The sequence below is a fragment of the Armigeres subalbatus genome, chromosome 3 (genome assembly GCF_024139115.2).
Source record: "Armigeres subalbatus isolate Guangzhou_Male chromosome 3, GZ_Asu_2, whole genome shotgun sequence".
Classification (NCBI taxonomy): domain Eukaryota; kingdom Metazoa; phylum Arthropoda; class Insecta; order Diptera; family Culicidae; genus Armigeres; species Armigeres subalbatus.
Genome location: NC_085141.1, coordinates 49746948 through 49766927, shown reverse-complemented (window position 1 = coordinate 49766927; position 19980 = coordinate 49746948). Strand labels below are relative to the sequence as shown.

The window sequence follows — 19980 nt, the reverse complement described above, 5'->3', positions numbered from 1 at the left end:
CTAATGATCTCAGACCAGCTAGCAACGGCGCAACCCGCTTACACTTAACTGACCAATGCTGAGTTAGTGGATCTGAACTTCATGCATAGTAATGCTAGGTTTATATGCCGATTAATTATAGCATTTTAATGATTTTTTTCATACATTGGAGGTTTAACCTACTAGAATTTAGTAATGTTTTGACCTTTCCTCGTTACTTTGTCATGTAAATAGTGACATTTTGCAAATTTAATTAACGTACAAAAATTGGTTAATTCAACGTGGAAATCTAAAAAAATCAGTAGAATGCAACTTTGGGTCAGTGGTTGAGAGAAACAAAACAATAGCACGAAAATTGATCTAGAGTGCGGTGCTGCGAATAGTTCAGTATATGACATTTGCAACACAAACACCCATCAGGCAATGCTGGGAATTTTTCGTTAGTTTTCAATAAATAAATAAAAGTTACAATCAATACCTATTTGTAATGCAATTTTTACATTTAAATGCTAATACTTACGTTCATGGTTTTTTGTTCGTATGACGGGGCACGCGTTCTCAATCGAATTCGGTTGCTCTGTGTAAACCTTTCTTTACATTGATGCTCGTACCGCATCGTGCAACGTTTGATAGGGAAGTTTTTTCATTGCCAAATCAGCTTCCGCTCGTTGTGCATGGATTTTTGTTGGCTCAGTTTATTTTAAATTCAATTTTAGTCATTGTGAAAGGTTTGTAAAATTTGTAAATTATTACAAAAAATAATCTAGAGATATAATATGTTGCACATTTACAGATATATACAAACTTAACAGCAGAACTGTTGTGTAATTACTTCACCGGTTGGTGGAAAAAAGTGAGATAAATATCGAAAAATCATTATTCGATAAATTGATTTACTCATTCTATGCAATGTTTCGTGTAATTAAAATGGAAGAAAATGTTTTAAAATGAAAACCCTGTTTTGATTTATGCAATGGAAGTAATAGGAGTAAAATTATTTACTGAACAGTTCTGCTGTTGATATTTCGGTGAAATTTCACAGAAATTTGCGATTTATTTAAAATGTGTAACAAGTGATTTAGTTAAATTAAATCCCAATTTTAAAAATCATAGATACGCAAGCACTCAAACGGATACGCTGTTAGTTCTTTCCATACGCATATAAGATTTGCTGACGTGTTCTTCAATATAAACCGGTGAGTACATGTGCTTCATCATTCGTGTCATTTCTTGTGAAACTTAAGTCTTTGATTTCCTTGCTATTAGATGAAGTGCCGAACCGTTCCCCTACATGTTAGGCTTTTCATCAACACATGTTTTTAATCAAATAATTCAACTTTAGTGTTACTAATCTAAAAGTAAATGAAATTTCTAACTCGAAAAATCAAACTTTTTTCTGCTAAAATGCGTTTTAATGGTTTGTTAAACATATTAAAATTGACGTCCTATATGAGTTGCCGGGTGAAGTAAAAAAGCATGTTCGCGCTGCCGTCAGTCCCAATAGGCAAGGTTGCTCTATAAAATGAGCAAAAATGCATTATTAGCTTCTGGTGTTGAAAATTCACTGAGTAGAACTTATTAAACCAACAAAGGAGGGTGGAACAGATTCAATTAGCGTCATATTGTGACATCAACGAAATGGAATTTCATTTATTTGATATTTCATTAAGATTTCTTTCATAATTATAGAAAGGTATTATGGCAAGGAGTTATTCAACACACTATATTACACTTTTTGTATGAATCCTTTAAAAAATGAATGGATCGTCATACATCTTGCAACCCCTCCCAGCTAAGCGTTGCGTAATTTATGGATGTTTCTTTTGATTAAATTAAGTTATCCCATTATGGAATGGTGTTTTCAGACTATGTTTATTTAGAAACAATAGCTAATTCAATTTCATTATTTCGCTCCAGTGCCTTGTTCGCTAAGTCATTTCTAACACCAAATTATAGTCCCCAAGTAGCACATTTTCTTCTGATTTGTTTTCAGCAACTTATATGTGATTAAATTCGGTCACATATAAGTTGCGGCAACTAACTAACGACTTTTGTGTTACTCGAGTCGATCGACGTATACATACGTACCGCATTAAACGGCACTGTCCCGTTTTTTAGACCTTATTGTGTTGTCCCGTCGTAATCTAGAAAAACCTCAATTTGTCCCGTTATTTCATTGGTTCTTCCACAGAGCTACAAAATATTATTCAAACAAATTCAATTAGTTACTAGTGTTGCTTTTAAAATAATTCTATCTAAACCGTTATGTATTTTGCATGGATCGACATTGCTTAAGGTTTTTAGCAGTTAATGACAACGGGAGATTTTTTCATACAGTTTAGTTTCAATGACTTTTTTATCTGCCTATTCCAAAGGCATTAAAATTTAGCCATTTTCATTAGTGGATTGAATGGAACCGGTAACTTTTGTTAGGCAAGTATATCCTGAAATCCGTTTACACCTCAACGTCAATAAAAAGAAATCGCAGGGACAAACATTCTAACTTCCAGATTAAGTTCATTTTCGATTTTTTTGCGTATTAGGTAAGTCTATATTTTCAAATCAGCTTTACCACATATTTTTCAATCGTTTTATTCTTTTCGGAACATCAAGAATCATTCATTCCTGAATAATTCTGAATATTTAAAAATGATCTGTAAAAAACGATAACAATAAAATAGTGGTTTGTGCAGCAAGTTGAAAAATCTAGTTTTGCAACGAGTTGCACACGTTATTATTTTTTTTTTTTTGCAATGACGAAAAATGGACTTTAATTCGATAAGTCTGTACCAAAATTGTACAGTCTAATTTACTAATGATCATTCTTGCCAATAAATTTTGTTGCATTGCATAGTTCGGTAAGCCGTGAAGCGATATATCTATAGATGTACTTGCCTTTGGAAATTTTTGATGTCATGTCCACACGTAAAATACCAAAAAGCTAATAACATTCATAACTTACTTACTTGATACTTAATACTTGATGGGCTACAGCTCTTCGATGAACCTACGCCGAATGGAGTATCCTTCTCCACTGGACTCGATCCTGGGCCAATCGCTTCCAGTCGCCCTGAACATTGAGCGCCCCCAGATCCTCTTCAACTGCAAAAAGCCATCGTGTACGCGGCCTTCCACGAAGCATGCGGCCTCTTCCGGGTTCTCTACTAAATATTATCTTCGCTTGACGTTCTTCCGGCATACGAACAACGTGACCAGTCCACCGTAGTCTGCCGTGTTGTATAAGCTTAATAATATCCAGCCCTTTATACACCTGGTACAATTCGTGATTCATGCGACGCCGCCAGATACCGTTCTCCTGTTTACCACCGAGTATTGTCTGCAGCACCTTACGCTCAAACACTCCGAGAGCTCTCCGATCAGCCTCCTTTAACGTCCATGTTTCATGGCCGTATAAAGCCACCGGAAGAATCAGAGTAGTATACAGCGCGAGTTTTGTTTTCGTTTGCAGACTACGGGACTTAAGCTGGTTACGAAGTCCGTAATAAGCCCTATTTGCAGCTGCAATACGCCTTTTCACCTCGCGGGTAACATCATTATCGCACGTCACTAATGTTCCATGATACACAAATTCTTCTACCACTTCAAATTTTTCACCATCCAGCACTATTTCGCTACCACCACCACTAATGAACCCACGTTGATTGCCAGCGACCATATACTTCGTTTTGCTGGTATTGATCGTGAGTCCAATCCACAAAAGCCTCTTCCACGGCACGGCGATCAATTCCGATAATATCGATATCGTCCGCAAAACTCAGGAGCATAAGCGATCTTGTGATAATGGTACCGCTTCTTTGCACGCCAGCTCTCCTAATCGCTCCCTCGAGCGCTATATTGAACAGTAGATTCGAGAGTGCATCACCCTGCTTTAATCCATCTAAGGTAACGAATGACGTCAATATTTCATCCGCAACCCTTACACTTGATTTCGATCCGTCCAACGTTATACGAATCAGCCGTATCAGTTTCGCCGGAAAACCATGTTCAAGTATAATTTGCCATAATTCATTCCGTTTCACTGAATCGTACGCCGCCTTGAAATCAATAAACAGATGATGTGTCTGCAAGTTGTACTCCCGGAATTTATCAAGGATTTGTCTCAGGGTAAACATTTGATCCGTCGATTGATCGACCCTCACGAAAACCTGCTTGGTATTCGCCGACGAAGGACTCTTCAAGCGGTCTCAATCTGTTGAACAGAATACGGGACATAATTTTGTACGCCGAATTAAGGAGGGTTATTCCTTGGAAATAGGCGCACTCCAGTCTGTGCCCTTTCTTAAAGAGAGGGCAAATGAGGCCGTCCAACCAGCTAGCAGGCATTTCCTCGTCTTCCCATATTTTCGACATAATATGGTGCAGAACTTCATAAAGCTGCTCACTGCCATGTTTGAGAAGTTCAGCCGGGAGCTGGTCCCTCCCCGCAGCCTTATTGTTTTTCAGCTCTTTAACAGCTTGTTTAACCTCATCTAGTGTAGGTGACTCCACAGCTTGTCCATCGTCGCTAATATTTCCAACTTCCATTCAACAAAGTCTCGAAATGTTGCTTCCACCTGGCAGCCACTTCAGTTTTATCTGTCAGCAAATTCCCTTGTTGGTTGTTGCACATGACGAGAGATGGCGCTGTCTTTCTCCGCACGCCATTGACAGACTCATAAAACCTCCGCATATCGTTCTGCTCCATTTTTTCCTGCGCCTCACTAATAACTTGTTCTTCGTACTCTTTTTTCTTCCTGCGGTGGGTTCGTTTTTCGGCTGCTCTTGCTTCCTTGTACCGATCTCTATTCGATCGGGTACCCGACACCAACATCCGGCTTCTGGCAACGTTCTTCTCGTCTGTCACTCTCTGACACTCCACATCGAACCAACCCGTCCTGGGTCGCCTCTGTGCAGTGCCTACCACTTCTCGTGCTGTTGTGCTCACCGCTCCATGGATCGACTCCCATAGATCGTTGATGTTGCCGCTAACGTTGATTGCACTTATCCGTTCGTCGAGCTTCTGGCGGTACTCAGCCGATACTCCTTCCGCCGACAATCGCTGGATATTGTAACGCATCGTTCGCTATGATCTTTCGTTCGATACAGTTGACAACCGTGATCGAATTTTACTGACAACGAGGTAGTGATCAGAGTCAATGTTCGGACCTCTGAATGTCCGCACATCGATAACATCCGAGAAGTGGCGCCCGTCCACCAGAACATGGTCTATCTGGTTGCAAGTTTCACCATTTGTGTGTCTCCAGGTGTGCTTTCGGATGTTCTTTCGTGCAAAGTAGGTGCTACTGATGGCCATCCCTCTGGCAGCAGCAAAATTTACTAGCCGTAGGCCGTTGTCATTGGTAGCGGAGTGAAGGCTCTCCCTACCGATTATGGGGCGGAAAAAGTCCTAGACGGGTGGCTTAATACCCGGCATATAGGCAATTAACTTTGAATGTGCTGCACTGGATGAGATTAAAATTGAAATTTCTCAATTACTTGGATTTTCACCAGTCCAAGTAATTAAGATGAAAAAGAAATCCCACTCCCAGAGGGGCATTTCTCAGGAATTTTATTTAGTTCATTTTAACAAAAGTGAACTAAATAATATGAAAAGTTTGGAAAAGGCCTGTATTATGTCTCATGTCCGTGTTACATGGGAACATTTCCGCAGGCCGGGGGGAAATTTCCAAAACCCCACCCAGTGCCGTAAGTGCCAAAAGTGGGGTCATGGAACCAAACATTGTCACATGGATGCTAAATGCATGATTTGTGGTGGAACTTCTCACGCCAAGGACGCCTGTCCTGTGAGAGAAGATTCCAATAAATTTAAGTGCGCAAATTGTGGGGCCCTTCACGCAAAAAAGTTTTGAATTCCCGTGCAAAATTGATGACGGGAAATTCCAATCGGATCCCAGATTCGACGGGTAGAAATTTTTCAAACGCTCAAACTTCGAAACCAGTTACCGGTCGAGCAGTTCATACCCACCACAATTCACAAACAAATGTTGCCGCTCGCCAACGGGTAGCAAGCACTTCAGTAAATTCCAATTTTTCGAATGTACCTACGTATGCAAACATCGCTGCTGGTAGACAAAATTAAATAACGGTCATGTTGCCGATTCAGGTAGCATGACTGCTACCGATTTTGATTTTTTAACTGAACAATTGCATCACATGATTGATGCAATGTTCAAAGCAAATACCATTCCTGAAGCTGTTCAGGTTGGTATAAAGTACACACAAAAAATTGTTATCGGACTCCGTTTCAATGGATCCAAATAATTGTGTGAAAGTTCTAAATTGGAATGCCCGCTCTCTAAAGGGTAAGGAAGATGAATTGTTCAACTTCCTAACAGTTCATAATGTGCATATTGCCATTATAACTGAAACGTATTTAAAACCAGGACTCTCCATTAAAAGAGATCCAAACTATTTTATCTACAGAAATGATCGTCTTGACAGCGCCTGTGGTGGGGTCGCCATTGTCATCAATAGACGTTTCAAACATAAATTATTTTCTTCGTTTGAAACCAAAGTTTTTGAAACCTTGGGAGTTTCTGTTGAAACAAATTTTGGACAATTTTCCTTCATTGCAGCCTACTTGCCTTTTCAATGCAATGGGCAGCAAAAGAATTTGTTGAAAGCTGATCTTCAAATTCTGACTCGCAACAAATCAAAATTCTTCGTAATTGGTGACTTCAATGCCAAACACCGTTCATGGAATAATGCTCAAAGCAATTCCAATGGTAAAATTTTATTTGAAGATTGTTCTGCGGGATATTATACTAATCAATATCCCAATGGACAAACTTGTTTTTAACAAATGGCGAAAAGGCTCAAAAACTTGCTCCGCAGTTTGAGAGTGCCCATAATTTTAGTCTAGGTCTCACTAGTCCAATTGAGGATCAGGTTACACGGAGCTTCGAAGACATTCTCAATCAAGAGAATGTTTTTGACCCTTCGTTGGGAACTAATTTGGATGAAGTGAGATCTTTTACTAGAAAATTTAAAAATATGAAAGCCCCGGGTGATGATGGTATTTTCTACATACTTATCATAAAACTTCCTGAGAGCTCTCTATTCTTTTTGGTTAATTTATTTAACAAATGTTTTCAATTGGCATACTTTCCAGATAAATGAAAAAACGCCAAAGTTGTTCCAATTTTGAAGCCGGACAAAAATCCAGCTGAGGCTTCTAGTTATCGCCCAATCAGTTTGCTTTCTTCAATAAGCAAACTGTTTGAAAAGATTATTTTAAATAGAATGATGATTCATATTAATGACAATTCTATTTTTGCTGATGAGCAATTTGGTTTTCGCCATGGGCATTCAACCACTTATCAGTTATTATTTGCTACGAATTTATTTCGGCTCAACAAATCTGAAGGATATTCGACTGGAGTTGCTCTTCTTGATATAGAGAAAGCATTTGACAGTGTTTGGCATGAAGGTTTGATTGTAAAATTGATGAATTTTCATTTTCCTGTGTACATTATTAAACTAATTCAAAATTATTTATCAGATCGCTCACTGCAGGTAAACTATCAGAATTCTAAATCTGATAGATTACCTGTTAGAGCTGGTGTTCCCCAAGGCAGCATACTGGGGCCCATATTGTATAACATTTTTACTTCTGACTTACCTGATTTACCACCAGGGTGTCAAAAATCTTTGTTTGCAGATGACACGGGTCTTTCAGCCAAAGGGCGTAGCCTTCGTGTCATTTGTAGTAGATTGCAAAAAAGTTTGGATATTTTCTCCACTTACTTGCTAAAATGGAAAATTTCCCCGAATGCTTCCAAAACTCAGCTTATAATTTTCCCACATAAGCCGAGAGCTTCTTATTTGAAACCTTCTAGCAGACATATTGTCACTATGAATGGGGTTCCAATTAATTGGTCTAGCGAAGCTAAATATTTAGGACTTCTGCTAGATCAAAAATTAACTTTTAAAAATCACATTGAAGGCCTTCAAGCCAAATGTAACAAATATATTAAGTGTCTTTATCCACTTATAAACAGAAAATCAAAATTTTGTCCTAAGAACGAACTTTTGATTTACAAACAAATTTTTAGACCTGCCATGTTGTATGCTGTGCCAATATGGAATAGTTGCTGCAATAACAGAAAGAAGGCACTTCAGAGGATTCAAAATAAAATTCTGAAAATGATCCTGAAGTTGCCTCCGTGGTATAGTACCAATGAACTTCATAGAATTTCTAATATTGAGACATTGCAACAAATGTCCAACAAAATAATTTCCAATTTTAGACAAAAATCGTTGCAATCTTCTATTGCAACGATTAGCTCCTTGTACCCTTAGTATACATTAGGTTAAGTTTAGTTTAAGTAGAAAACATTGTAATTCCTACATGGTTTAATTCAACCAGAGGAAAAATTCTAACTGCCAGAGGCAATTGAAATGTATTAATAATAACTAAAAAGTAACATAGCAAATAAGGATGATAGTGTTAAGAAAACACGGAACACCTAGTCTAAGAGATGAATGCATGTATTAGATAATTAGGAAATAAAAATAGTTAAAAAAATAATAAAATTTAAAAAAAAATGTTAAAAAACACTTTTCTGGCATCTATACATGGCATCCGAACTACGTGGACCAATCATTTAACTGAGTGTTATCTTAAAACTATTGATCTTATACTTATAGGGCTGGGGAGCTAATTGGAGTTATTCGGAATCATTTCTGAATGTAGAAATCCGGACAAGAAGGAAGAATGGTTTTGCCCTTTAACAACCAAAGGTTGATTTTCCGCACACAATTTGAACAATACATATCTACGAAGCGTATTAACATTTTTTTTGTATACGTGACAGCCACCTATTTTCTTCAGCAAAGTGATTCGGCATTTTCCATACAACTGCGCCTCACTCTAGTATATCAAGCTCTATCTGGAATAAGGGCGAATGTCGCAAGAGAGAATTCTCTTCGTCGACTTCCCCTCTTTTGATTTGATTGAGCAGCTGATTTCTTTGGGGTTCATCGCCTCAGAACGATAGAAAAATATGCGAACTTGCATTATGAGGTGATATTGTAGATTTACTTGACCAATGGATTCGAAGGTCAGTTCACTTGCCTATTTTAAACGTTCCCCTTTCCAGCAAGGTTTGCCAAACTCAATAAATGTTTGGTAGATTACCTTGTTTTTTGCTCCTTGTCTATCAAAACAGATGTCAAAACATTGGAAAAAGAAAGAGAAGTCCGAGGGAAACAGCAAAAAGCACGTGGCAGACTTGCCAGTTTTGACAGATTTTACTATGAAGATGGGTGTGAAGGTGAAAACGGCGATTTCAACGACCGTTCAAGGAGCGACTATTTCGAACGGTCGGGTCCAATAGGGAAATCCACGTACAATAAAATGCAAAGAAATCCTCTGCTTGTCACTTTTATTAAAAAGAGGGGAAGTCGACGAAGAGAATTCTCTCTTGCGACATTCGCCCTTTTACCAGATAGAGCTTGATATATGGTAATGAAATACTAATTGCGGAAACAATATTATTTTTAGCAAAATGAACAGTATTTCTGGAAACTTAGATTAAATATAATAAAATTTAAACTATGAATGTTCCGATGTTTTGAAAATAATATTAGATTTCCTGTCAGAGCTTAAAGTATGAATTTTCATTCTAATCATTCATATTAACGGGGTTCGTTTTTAATTCGTTTTTAATCTTTTAAGAAGTCTAAGAAGAATAATGTTTTTTGATTTTCAAAATTTAAAACTAAAAATCGACAAAGGCTTATTTTTTAGGTTTTTCTGAACATTTGACCGATTTAGAACCAACATCAGGCTATTTCACAAATAAAGTTATTTTTCAGCTTTTTTTCGATTTTTTAAATAATAAGAGGCTTAAAAAACGTTGTGTTCTTTGGGAAGTTAACTATTTGTCAATTAGTTGACTGAGACAATAAAATGAGGTAAAATGTTAAGCTCAAGCTTGATATTCCTACATAAGTTTATTTTCTGAAAATATTGCAGATGCTCTTGAGATTTCTAGACGGGGTTTTCTCACAAATCTTCCAGCTTCTTCTACAAATCCTCCAAACATATTCTTCTGAAATTCAATTCCTCCAAAAACTGATTTCGAATGTCTTCTATGAGTTTCTTTTGAAACTCTTCTAGGAAGCCTCCTGAAAGCACTTCTGGACCACGACTTGGAAATATTCCTTCTGAAATTCCTCCGAAAAATCTTCCAAAAATTCCTTCCAGTGAATTTTCCCGAAAATAACTCTCGGAATTTGTCTTGCAATTACTCCACTACCTCCTCCGAAAGTTCTTTCGGAAATTATGGGTTCATAAACATTATGAAGTGGATGAGGCTCTGAATAAATAGACAATTGACATACCGATGACATTTTATAACATAGCCTGGAATTATTCTTGAAGAATTTATTAAAGAATGCCTGAAAGAATTCTCCAATGAGTTTCTGGGAGAATTCAACAAGGATACATAGAATAGTTCAAGAAAAGATTTTAGGAAGAATTTCTGAAGAAATTTCATGAAGAATTCTGGGACAAAATCTTTAAAAATTTTATAAAGAACTTCTCCCGAAATAATTCCTTGAAGAACTCTCAAAACAATCAATGGAAAAAAAATCGAACAAATTCCAGATAAACTTTGAAACTATTCTGTCGTGACCGATCCGACCACTGCTCCTAATCGGAGCGATTGCCGCTACCACCGAACGACAATCTAAGTAGAGAGCAGTTCTACCCGCTCTCTGACTTGATTGTCATCGGGAACTGCTTCCTCCGGCGGCATTTCGACCAGCAGGGGCGGTGCCACCCGCTTACCCGCTGCCTACTACTGCCACCGGGAACACGGACCTATTCCTATGGGTCCACCGCTGCTCGGACCTACTCCTGTAGGTCCTGGTCCAGGAATGGGCACTACGCTACGGTAGTCTCCGCCCAGGTGCAGGTCTCACCGTTGATGCGCCTAAACACATCGGCCAAAAATTCAAATTGTTTCTAACAATTTACTCATATCTATAGACATATGAGACATGGTCCGGTAGTGATGGGTTAACACTCCATTCGTGCAATTCATACCTTGTTGCCATATTTTACCATGAATGCATTCACGTTCATTAGGTGCAATATAATTGCCTACTTTTTGGCGAATTGCCAGCAATATGCACTGAGCTTTCAAAGCTTGCTTACATCACATGTTAAAGAATTTGTGATATGCAAAGATTTATAATAAGTGCCTTGTACTTCTTTTTTAGCTTTTTCAGTACATTTAAATACTTGTTCGACTTTAATTTTTTTTATTTATTTTTTAACTTAATCGCTATCACCACATATTCCAGAAAGAATTTCTTTTGGAATATGCTGAAAGATACTTTTCTGGCCGTATATAAAGATTCCCAACGGTATTTTCTTAGAGGTTTAAAAAAGAAATATTAAATTTCTTCCAATTTCCAGATTGCATTAAAACACATTCACGTTGGAAAAATCCTAAATTAATCTTATGAATATTTCCCAAACAAATTTCTAATGTATTTTGTACTAAGTCTATTACGATTGTCTTTTTTGTGGATTGTTTTTTCTTCTACTTGTTTATTCCACCCATATAAAATTGGCAGTTGCAACTCAGTTGTATTGGTAAATCAGGTGCAAAACTGTAAAATAACACAGTGAAAAACTACGTGTTTTGGGATTTAGACTAGTGCTAAACCAAAGTCAAACTGTGTAAATATTATGCATCTTCCTTCCAGTGCGCGTTGGTCCTCCACGAGCATCGTCCAGGTCTCTTGTCCGTAGAGGACTACCGGGCTAATAAGGGTTTTGTAGATTGTCAGTTTGGTACGGCGGCGAACTCTATTCGATTGGAGCATTTTGCGGAGTCCAAAGTACATACGATTTCCTGCCATGATGCGTCTCCGAATGTCTCTGCTGGTATCGTTATCGGAGGTCACCAGTGAGCTTAAGTACACGAATTCTTCAACCACCTTGATTTCGTCACCACCAATACAAACTCGGGGTGGGTGGATTACATTGTCCTCTCTTGAGCCTCTTCTAATCATGTACTTCGTCTTCGACGTGTTGATGACTAGTCCAATCCGTTTAGCTTCGCTTTTCAGTCTGATGTAGGCTTCCTCCATCCTCTCAAAGTTGCGTAATATGTATGTCGTCGGCGAAACCAAATAACTGGACGGACTTCGTGAAAATCGTGCCACTCGTGTCGATCCCTACCCTTCGTATTATCCCTTCCAAAGCGATGTTGAATAGCAGACACGAAAGACCATCACCTTGCCGTAACTCTTGCCAGTTTATCCGGAAATCCGTTTTCGTGCATTAGCTGCCATAGCTGGTCCCGATCGATTGTATCACATGTGGCTTTGAAGTCGATAAATATATGATGTGTGGGCGTGTTGTATTCGCGGCATTTCTGCAATATCTGACGTACGGTGAACACCTGGTCTGTGGTAGAGCGTTCACTCTTAATTCCCACCTGGTACTGCCCCAAGAACTCTCTTGCGATTGGTGTTATAAAATTTGGGAGAGTTCCTTGTAGGCGGCGTTTATAAAATTTGGGAGAGTACCTTGTAGGCGGCGTTTACAATGTAATTGCGCGGCAGTTCCTACAATCCAGCTTATCACCCTTTTTGTAGATGGGACACACGACACCTTCCATCAACTCCTGCGGCAGAACCTCATCCTCCCATACCTTGGTAATTCTCCAGTGCAGCGCTCTATCCAGTGCTTCACCACCGTGTTTGAATAGCTCTCCTGGTAGTTGGTCAACTCCAGGGGCTTTGTTGTTTTTAGCCCGCCGATCTCCTCCTGGATTCCCTAGAGATTCGGAGCCGGAAGTCGCATGTCCTGCGCGCGTGCTCCTAGGTTCATTATCATACCGCCACCGTAGTCTGACTCATCGCCATTCAGGTGCTCTTCGTAGTGCTGCATTGTGGACATTGTCGGCCGAATATTTGCAAAGGTGGCAGAACTGTACACCCGCCTGAAATGTGAAGCAACAAAAGTTGGACTGGTGCGTCAAAGACAAAGTACATGCTTGTGGGCGGAACCGAGCGCGACAGGGCCCGCCGGGGAAACAGTGTTACGATAGACGGGGATACCTTCGAGGTGGTCGAGGAATTCGTCTACCTCGGATCCTTGCTAACGGCTGACAACAACGTTAGTCGTGAAATACGAAGGCGCATCATCTGTGGAAGTCGGACCTACTACGGGCTCCAGAAGAAACTGCGGTCGAAAAAGATTCGCCACCGCACCAAATGTGTGTCATGTACAAGACGCTTATAAGACCGGTTGTCCTCTACGCACATGAAACATGGACAATGCTCGAGGAGGACTTGCAAGCACTCGGAGTATTCGAGAGACGGGTGCTTAGGACCATCTTTGGCGGTGTGCAAGAAGACGGTGTGTGGCGGCGAAGAATGAATCATGAGCTCGCCCAACTCTACGGCGAACCCAGTATCCAGAAGGTAGCAAGAGCCGGAAGGGTACGATGAGTAGGACATGTTGCAAGAATGCCGGACAGCAACCCTGCAAAGATGGTGTTCGCTTCCGATCCGGCAGGTACGAGACGGCGTGGAGCGCAGCGAGCGAGATGGGCAGACCAGGTGCAAAACGACTTGGCGAGCGTGGGGCGTATCCGAGGATGGAGAGATGCGGCCTCGAACCGTTCATTGTGGCGTCAAATTGTTGATTCAGTGTTATCTGTTTAGACGTATACTAAATAAATGAATGAATCGTAGTGCTGCAGCCACCTTTAGATCACCTCACGCTCGTTTGTAAAGAGGTTCCCGTTTATGTCCTTACATATATCGGTCTGCGGCACGATACCCTTACGTGAACGGTTTAGTTTCTCATAGAACTTTCGTGCGTTATTAGCGGCTCCGTCTCTTCACGGTCTCGTTCTTCCTGCTGGCGCTTTTTTCTCCGGAAAATCGAGTTTTGTCTGTTCCTCGCCCGTTTGTATCGTGCCTAGTTCGCCCCTGTGCGGTGTTGCAGCAATCTCGCGCATGCTGCATTCTTCTCCTCAACAAACTGCTCACATTCGCCCTCATACCAGTCGTTTCCTTGATCCCAGGAGCACCGTGCCTAGTGCAGCGGTTGCGGTGCTTCCAATGGCGTCTCTTGAAGATGGCTGGAAAGGTAGCCATCTTCAAGAGACGCTGCGCCTAGTTGCTCTTCCGTTGGGAGTGCCACTTTCAGCTGCTACGCATAGTCTTGGGCTAGTCTACCGTCTTGTAATCGCCCAATGTTTAGTCGCGGCGGACGACTCCGACGCGTGGTGTACACCGTCGAGAGTTTTGAGCGCAAACATACTGCAACGAGGTAGTGGCCGGATTCAATCTTCGCACTGCGGTAAGTGCGGACGTTCGTGATGGCGGAGAAGAATTTTCCGTCGATTAGAACGTGGTCGATTTGGTTTTCCGTTACTTGATTAGGTGATTTCCATGTGGCCTTGCGGGGGAAGAAAGTGCTTCGGACTACCATTCCGCGGGAGACTGCAAAGTTTATGTATCGTTGGCCGTTGTCGTTCTATACGGTATGCAGACTATCCGGTCTGATGAGCGGTCTATACATTTCTTCCCTTCCTACCTGAGCGTTCATGTCGCCGATGACGATTTTGACGTCCCGCAGTGGGCATCCATCGTATGTCTGCTCCAGCTGTGCATAGAACGCTTCTGTGATGTCGCACAAACCCCCTTATATTTGTTGATGGTTGGTGTTCAAGTTGGAGCTTCGGGTGTTCGTGTTTGATATTATTGGTCGGATAAATTGAGCGTTCGCACCGCTGGTGATGGTGCTTGGAGGATGCTTGACTAATGGCCCGTTTACATATTCGCTAGTTCTAGCGGACAATGCACTATCCGACAATCCAGCATTTTACGAGCGCTAATGGCCGCCACAATCCAACTCAGTTTTTGGTAGGGTGGAAACAATTTGAAGTCTGGCTTGTGTCGTATGACACAAAAACGATAAGTTTTAATCATCATAATGACGAATTCATGATCATAGGCGTAACTAGAGCCTCGGTCTAGGGGTGCCATGGCACCAGCTGGTGGGATGTAATTTTCAAAGGCGATTTAAAGCACTGTGCGCATGGATTGCAATAGAAATTGTTTGACTAAGTTTATCGCTCATTCGTCCTAGAACTAACATAAAAAAAATCGCGAATAATACAATTGATTTCCAATGATGCTGTGATTGCTTCAAAACGCTGTGTCTGTGTCAACTTGTCTTCTCCATGTTACTAAATGTGGATAAGTGTGTTATCTAAGATTCAAGAATCTTCTTCGAATTATCTGTCAAATGAAATTTGATATGAGTATATTTCTGAAAGTTTTCAAGCATTTCCATGATTACTTAATGCATAAAGATCTCGATTTTGTTTTAAACTTGAAATTTTTGAAACTCTTAAGATGTTGAATAAATTCCACGAAATTTTGTCATAATCAATGTATTCATGCAATTCCAAAATGTATGCTATGTGCTGAAATAGTTAAGTACCGATGAACACAAATTTGAAATCCTAAAGTGTTTTTTATGAGTCATAAATTCCATGAGTCATACAATTATGAGTCATAAATCCAATTCCAGAATAACATAGGGTTTTTGTAGTTACTGACGTTAGGAAGAGGCTTTATTATGGTTTTCTGAATAGGTGAGAGATTTCTCTGCAAAAATCAAAGAGACTTGAGAAGCAACCAAATCGATCTGAATTGTGCTGCAAAAGAAATGTTTTCTGATACGAACTGGTTTCTAAATCTATTTTTTTATCCTAAAAAACAAATTCTACTAAACTAAAGCAGGCACAAAAGAGTTTTCCGATGATCCTTATGAAATCGCCAAAAAATTAAGTGGAACAAGATCTTTTGAGGATTATAAAAATATTTCTTTAATGCAATCTCTGTTGTGAGTGCGAAGGTTGCCTAAGTTTTGTTCTAATACTTTCAATGGAATGCGTTTTTGATTTTTCTGTCATTGTAACAAAGATTCTTAAGTTTTATAATTTTATATCTTTCTGTGCCAAAATTATATAGCGAGAGCAAAACGCTCCATAGGAATTTGATCAGCTGTTTTGCGGCATACCTTGCGATTAACTCGAAGATTTTCGAAAGAATGGTCGTTCGAAATTTCATTGACCGGATTTGTGTACATGTGCTCATTTCAGTTTTTTTTTGAAGCGGATGGTAGTTTAATAGAACAGAAATATTTATATCTTAATACAAATTATGTTTTTATGTTTCTGCGACCAGGAAACTAGTCAAACAAATGCAGAACAAATTTATTATTTTAAGCTAGCAACTGAATTAGAAGCGGCATTGATTTTAGCTTAAAAATCGAGAAAATGTTCCCGGGGGTCCAACTTAAATATTTCGATGCTTTGCTGAACAAATGGTCATAGATGTGATAAACGCAACAAAAAATATGTTTATAGAATTCTTAATCAAAATTAAGAAATATGTAAGAAATATGTAAATGAAATTAAAACTAACTAAGTTGGAATTACTTTTCAAAATTTTCTGAGGGGGCCACAAGTAGGTCTGGAGGGGGCCAGCCCCCCCCCCCCGGCCCCCCCTTATTTACGCCAATGTTCATGATGATGATGATCGCTGCTGCGTCATACGACACAAGCCAAACGTCAAATCGAATGCATCCTACCAAAAAGTGAGTTAAATTGTGGCGGCCATTACCGCACGTAAAATGCTGGATAGTAGCGCGATATTAGCATAATGTAAACACTATTAGCAGATGACAATTCCTGTTTACATTGTGCTAATTTCGCGCTAATATTGTCGGACAGTGCATTGTCCGCTAGAACTAGCTCATATGTAAACGGGCCATAAACGAGAGGTGGAGTCAATACTGGTGAAACTGCTTGACTAGTGTGTATGCTACGTTAGCTTCGTTCACCGGAGAGAGTGCCCGACAACGACAAACAGCTAGACGGTATCGGATAGCGTGAACAAACAGGAGGAGGCGCATGGCTCATGCGGTACCACGTTGGATTGCGTGTGGGAAAAGACTTGGCGCAATAGCGCTTTGAAAGGTTGATTTTGTACAGAAGTGCTTTGCTCATGGCAAGGGATCGTTCAATCACAGTTCCTTATCCATTAGGCTTTCTGCGAGCGTGTACGCAAACGCACATTTCACTCACACTTTTACTCAGTTTGTTTGCAACCACGAACAACTGTCACGGAAAAATCAAATGGGATTGTTTGCAACCACAAGCCGTGCGTTCGTGTTGGTGAGAAATGTCGGCAAGACCCTAATGACAAGTGTGCTGCTCGGGTGATGGCTTGCAATGCAATTTTACTAAAACAGAAGGAGCTGTCCAATCAGTTTATGGTACAATTTTAATCAGCTGATCGAATATGTCTCTTGAAATGGTATGCATGGGTGACTTTTTTTACGGAATAATATACACAAATGATACCAATACATAAACAGTTTTCTATGTCTGGCTGTATTAAAATTACAAAAGTTTATGATAATAACTCATATTTAAAGAACACCTACCAACCATCATACAAGAACATACAAATGTATACCTGATACAGTTTATAATATTTCGGTTTTCTATTTATTTTTCCAGACGTTACTAGCATGTTCAAAACACGTACATTAGGTGACAGTCATCCTCAGAAAAAGACGGTAGAGGATCGAAATGAACTGGACCAACCAATGCTTAGAGAACATCAAGAATCACAAATCGACGAATGTAATTCCCATCGACGAGTTGAACATGAGGATATCGAGCATGATCCAAGTTCACTAGAAGAGCATCTTGATGAACAGGAACAGCAACTATTGAAACAACTGGAGCAACTAAAACTACGAAAACAGAGGGCACAAGTACAAAAATATCCAGACCAAGACCACCCACAGCAGGCGCAAAAACATGAATATTCAGAACAACAAACAGAATATCCGGAACACCAAACTCAATATCCAAAACAACAGGATCTACAACAACAAAGATATCTAGAATCAGAACAGCAGCATCAACAATATTCAGAACAACAGAAGCCAAATGAACAATTTTGGGCTCAACAACAGCCACGTTCGTTTGAAATAAAAAAACAACAACGGCGCGGGGCACCTCTCCAACAATACAACATTCTGCTGTTTGGGGAAACTGGCGCAGGAAAATCTACGCTTATCAATTATATAACCAACTATTTCCTTGGTGGGTCAATCCACAAGTTGAGAATTGCTATTCCCACCAAGCATCACCAAGCCACAGAAGGATGGAAATATTCCGAAAAGGATCTCCATGATGAAACGAAGAGTAAAACTAGTGAATGTATCACTTATACCTTCACAACGGATGTTGCATGCTACAACTTCATCGATACACCAGGGCTTAGTGACACAGAAGGGACAGCCAAAGACGATGAACACATCATGAAGATCATGGCCGCTGCTGAAAGTAAAGGAACCCTATCTGCCATTATTATTGTCGTTAATGGAACAATGTCGAGGGCAACAGTGAATCTTCGCAACACATTAACTTTGTTGAAGAGTTCGGTTCCTGATGTTCTTCTCAAAAACCTTGTAGTTGTTTTGACCAACTGCTCCAAATCATCAGCCAGCTTTAATTTGAAGCAACTGAATCCATGGAAAGTGCCCAATGATAATGTGTTTCACATGAATAATTCTGCACTTGTTAAATCAGTACACGAATGGAGAGAAGACGTAGAAATGATGGATGAGCTTATGGAGCATTGGAAAAAATCTATGAAAACAATTGAAAAAATAACACAGAAAATTAAAAAGCTTGGAAATAAAACTACTTCCGCATTCAAAGATATGCGACTGAAAAGAAATAAGATCAAAGCTGAATTGCATGGAATTCTTCTTGAAGTAAAAAAGTTGCAACGCATGCAAGATCAGCTTATTTGCGCACAAACTGCCGAAAAGGATATTACGACCGACATAAAAAAATATGAAAATTATAAGCAGACCAGACAAGTTGATTATGTCGAGCTGGAAGCAGCCCCTTATCATAGCACTATTTGTATGAAACATACCACAGTGTGTCATGAGGGGTGTGGTCTTTCATTCACCTCCACACAAGGAGACAATATTTTCAAAGGCTGCGCATGCATGAGTGGTGCCAACTGTCGTGTTTGTGAATGTGATCATTCTACGCATTACCATGATATGAAAAAACCTGTCAAAAAAACGAAAACCGTAGAAGACATTCTTCACGATGTGAAAGCACTGCATGATAAACATACGAATAAGAAGGCTCAATTGCAGAAGAAAATCAATAGCCTGAGCTCGGATATCGATTCGCTAAAAAACGCTCTAGATAATAAGGAAGCTGGAATCAAGAAATGTTGCGAAGAACTCAAGACTCTTTGTTCATATTTCAATTTTGTTGATGAGCTACGAAGTGTAATAGATACTATGGAACGAGATGCCAGAACTTTGACCAACATGCAAGCCAGACAAGATGCCGAGGCTAGAATTAACAATATTGTACACATTGCCAATCAACTTTCGGCGACTATGTGAAGCTATTGATTGAAATTTCATTGTTACTATGACTTGCAACAGGATCATATTAAAATAACGTCTTTTACTACTTTCAGATTTATTGCATGCTAAAATGTTAACGTGCCAATAGGGGAAATATGCGCCACCTACTCTTAATTTAGCGGTGATTTCATCCGATATAAAGGTGTATTTCCGAAGTGTTGATCAATAATCTAACATTGTCATTGTATAATCTAGAAACTTTCATGTAAAACCAATAATACTATAGTAGTATACAAGAAAACGATTTTATTACAATATTGAGAAATTCCATCCAAAATAAACGATGCTAGGTGTAGAAGAATTAAGTCTGAGGTAAATAAAATAATAAAATGAGTAAACATGTCTTAACAGTGCATCTTCGTCATCATCATCATCTTGGTGACAGGAATTATGAGATACAAAATTTACTATGATGCTGACGGTATGAAAGGGTGAAACTATCGAATAAAAATTCG

The 19980-nt window shown here is 39.5% G+C and overlaps 1 protein-coding gene across 2 annotated transcripts; it reads left to right on the top strand.

Moving 5' to 3' along the window:
- The first annotated feature begins 597 nt into the window (after nt 1-597).
- LOC134220053 (uncharacterized) lies at nt 598-19750 on the top strand. 2 transcript variants are annotated; one of them, XM_062698995.1, is made up of 3 exons: nt 598-707; nt 1093-1175; nt 17574-19750. In XM_062698995.1, exon 3 carries the CDS (start codon nt 17585-17587, stop codon nt 19499-19501), a length of 1917 nt encoding a protein of 638 aa, XP_062554979.1. In that variant the 5' UTR covers nt 598-707; nt 1093-1175; nt 17574-17584; the 3' UTR covers nt 19502-19750. The 2 variants fall into 2 exon arrangements, with proteins under 2 accessions (XP_062554979.1, XP_062554980.1); XM_062698996.1 differs by lacking the exon at nt 598-707 and adding an exon at nt 722-832.
- Nucleotides 19751-19980: the final 230 nt, after the last annotated feature.

What these genes read in the sequence shown, in the direction of transcription:
- LOC134220053 (XM_062698995.1), top strand. Translation starts at nt 17,585, where the DNA reads ATGTTCAAAACACGTACATTAGGTGACAGTCATCCTCAGAAAAAGACG.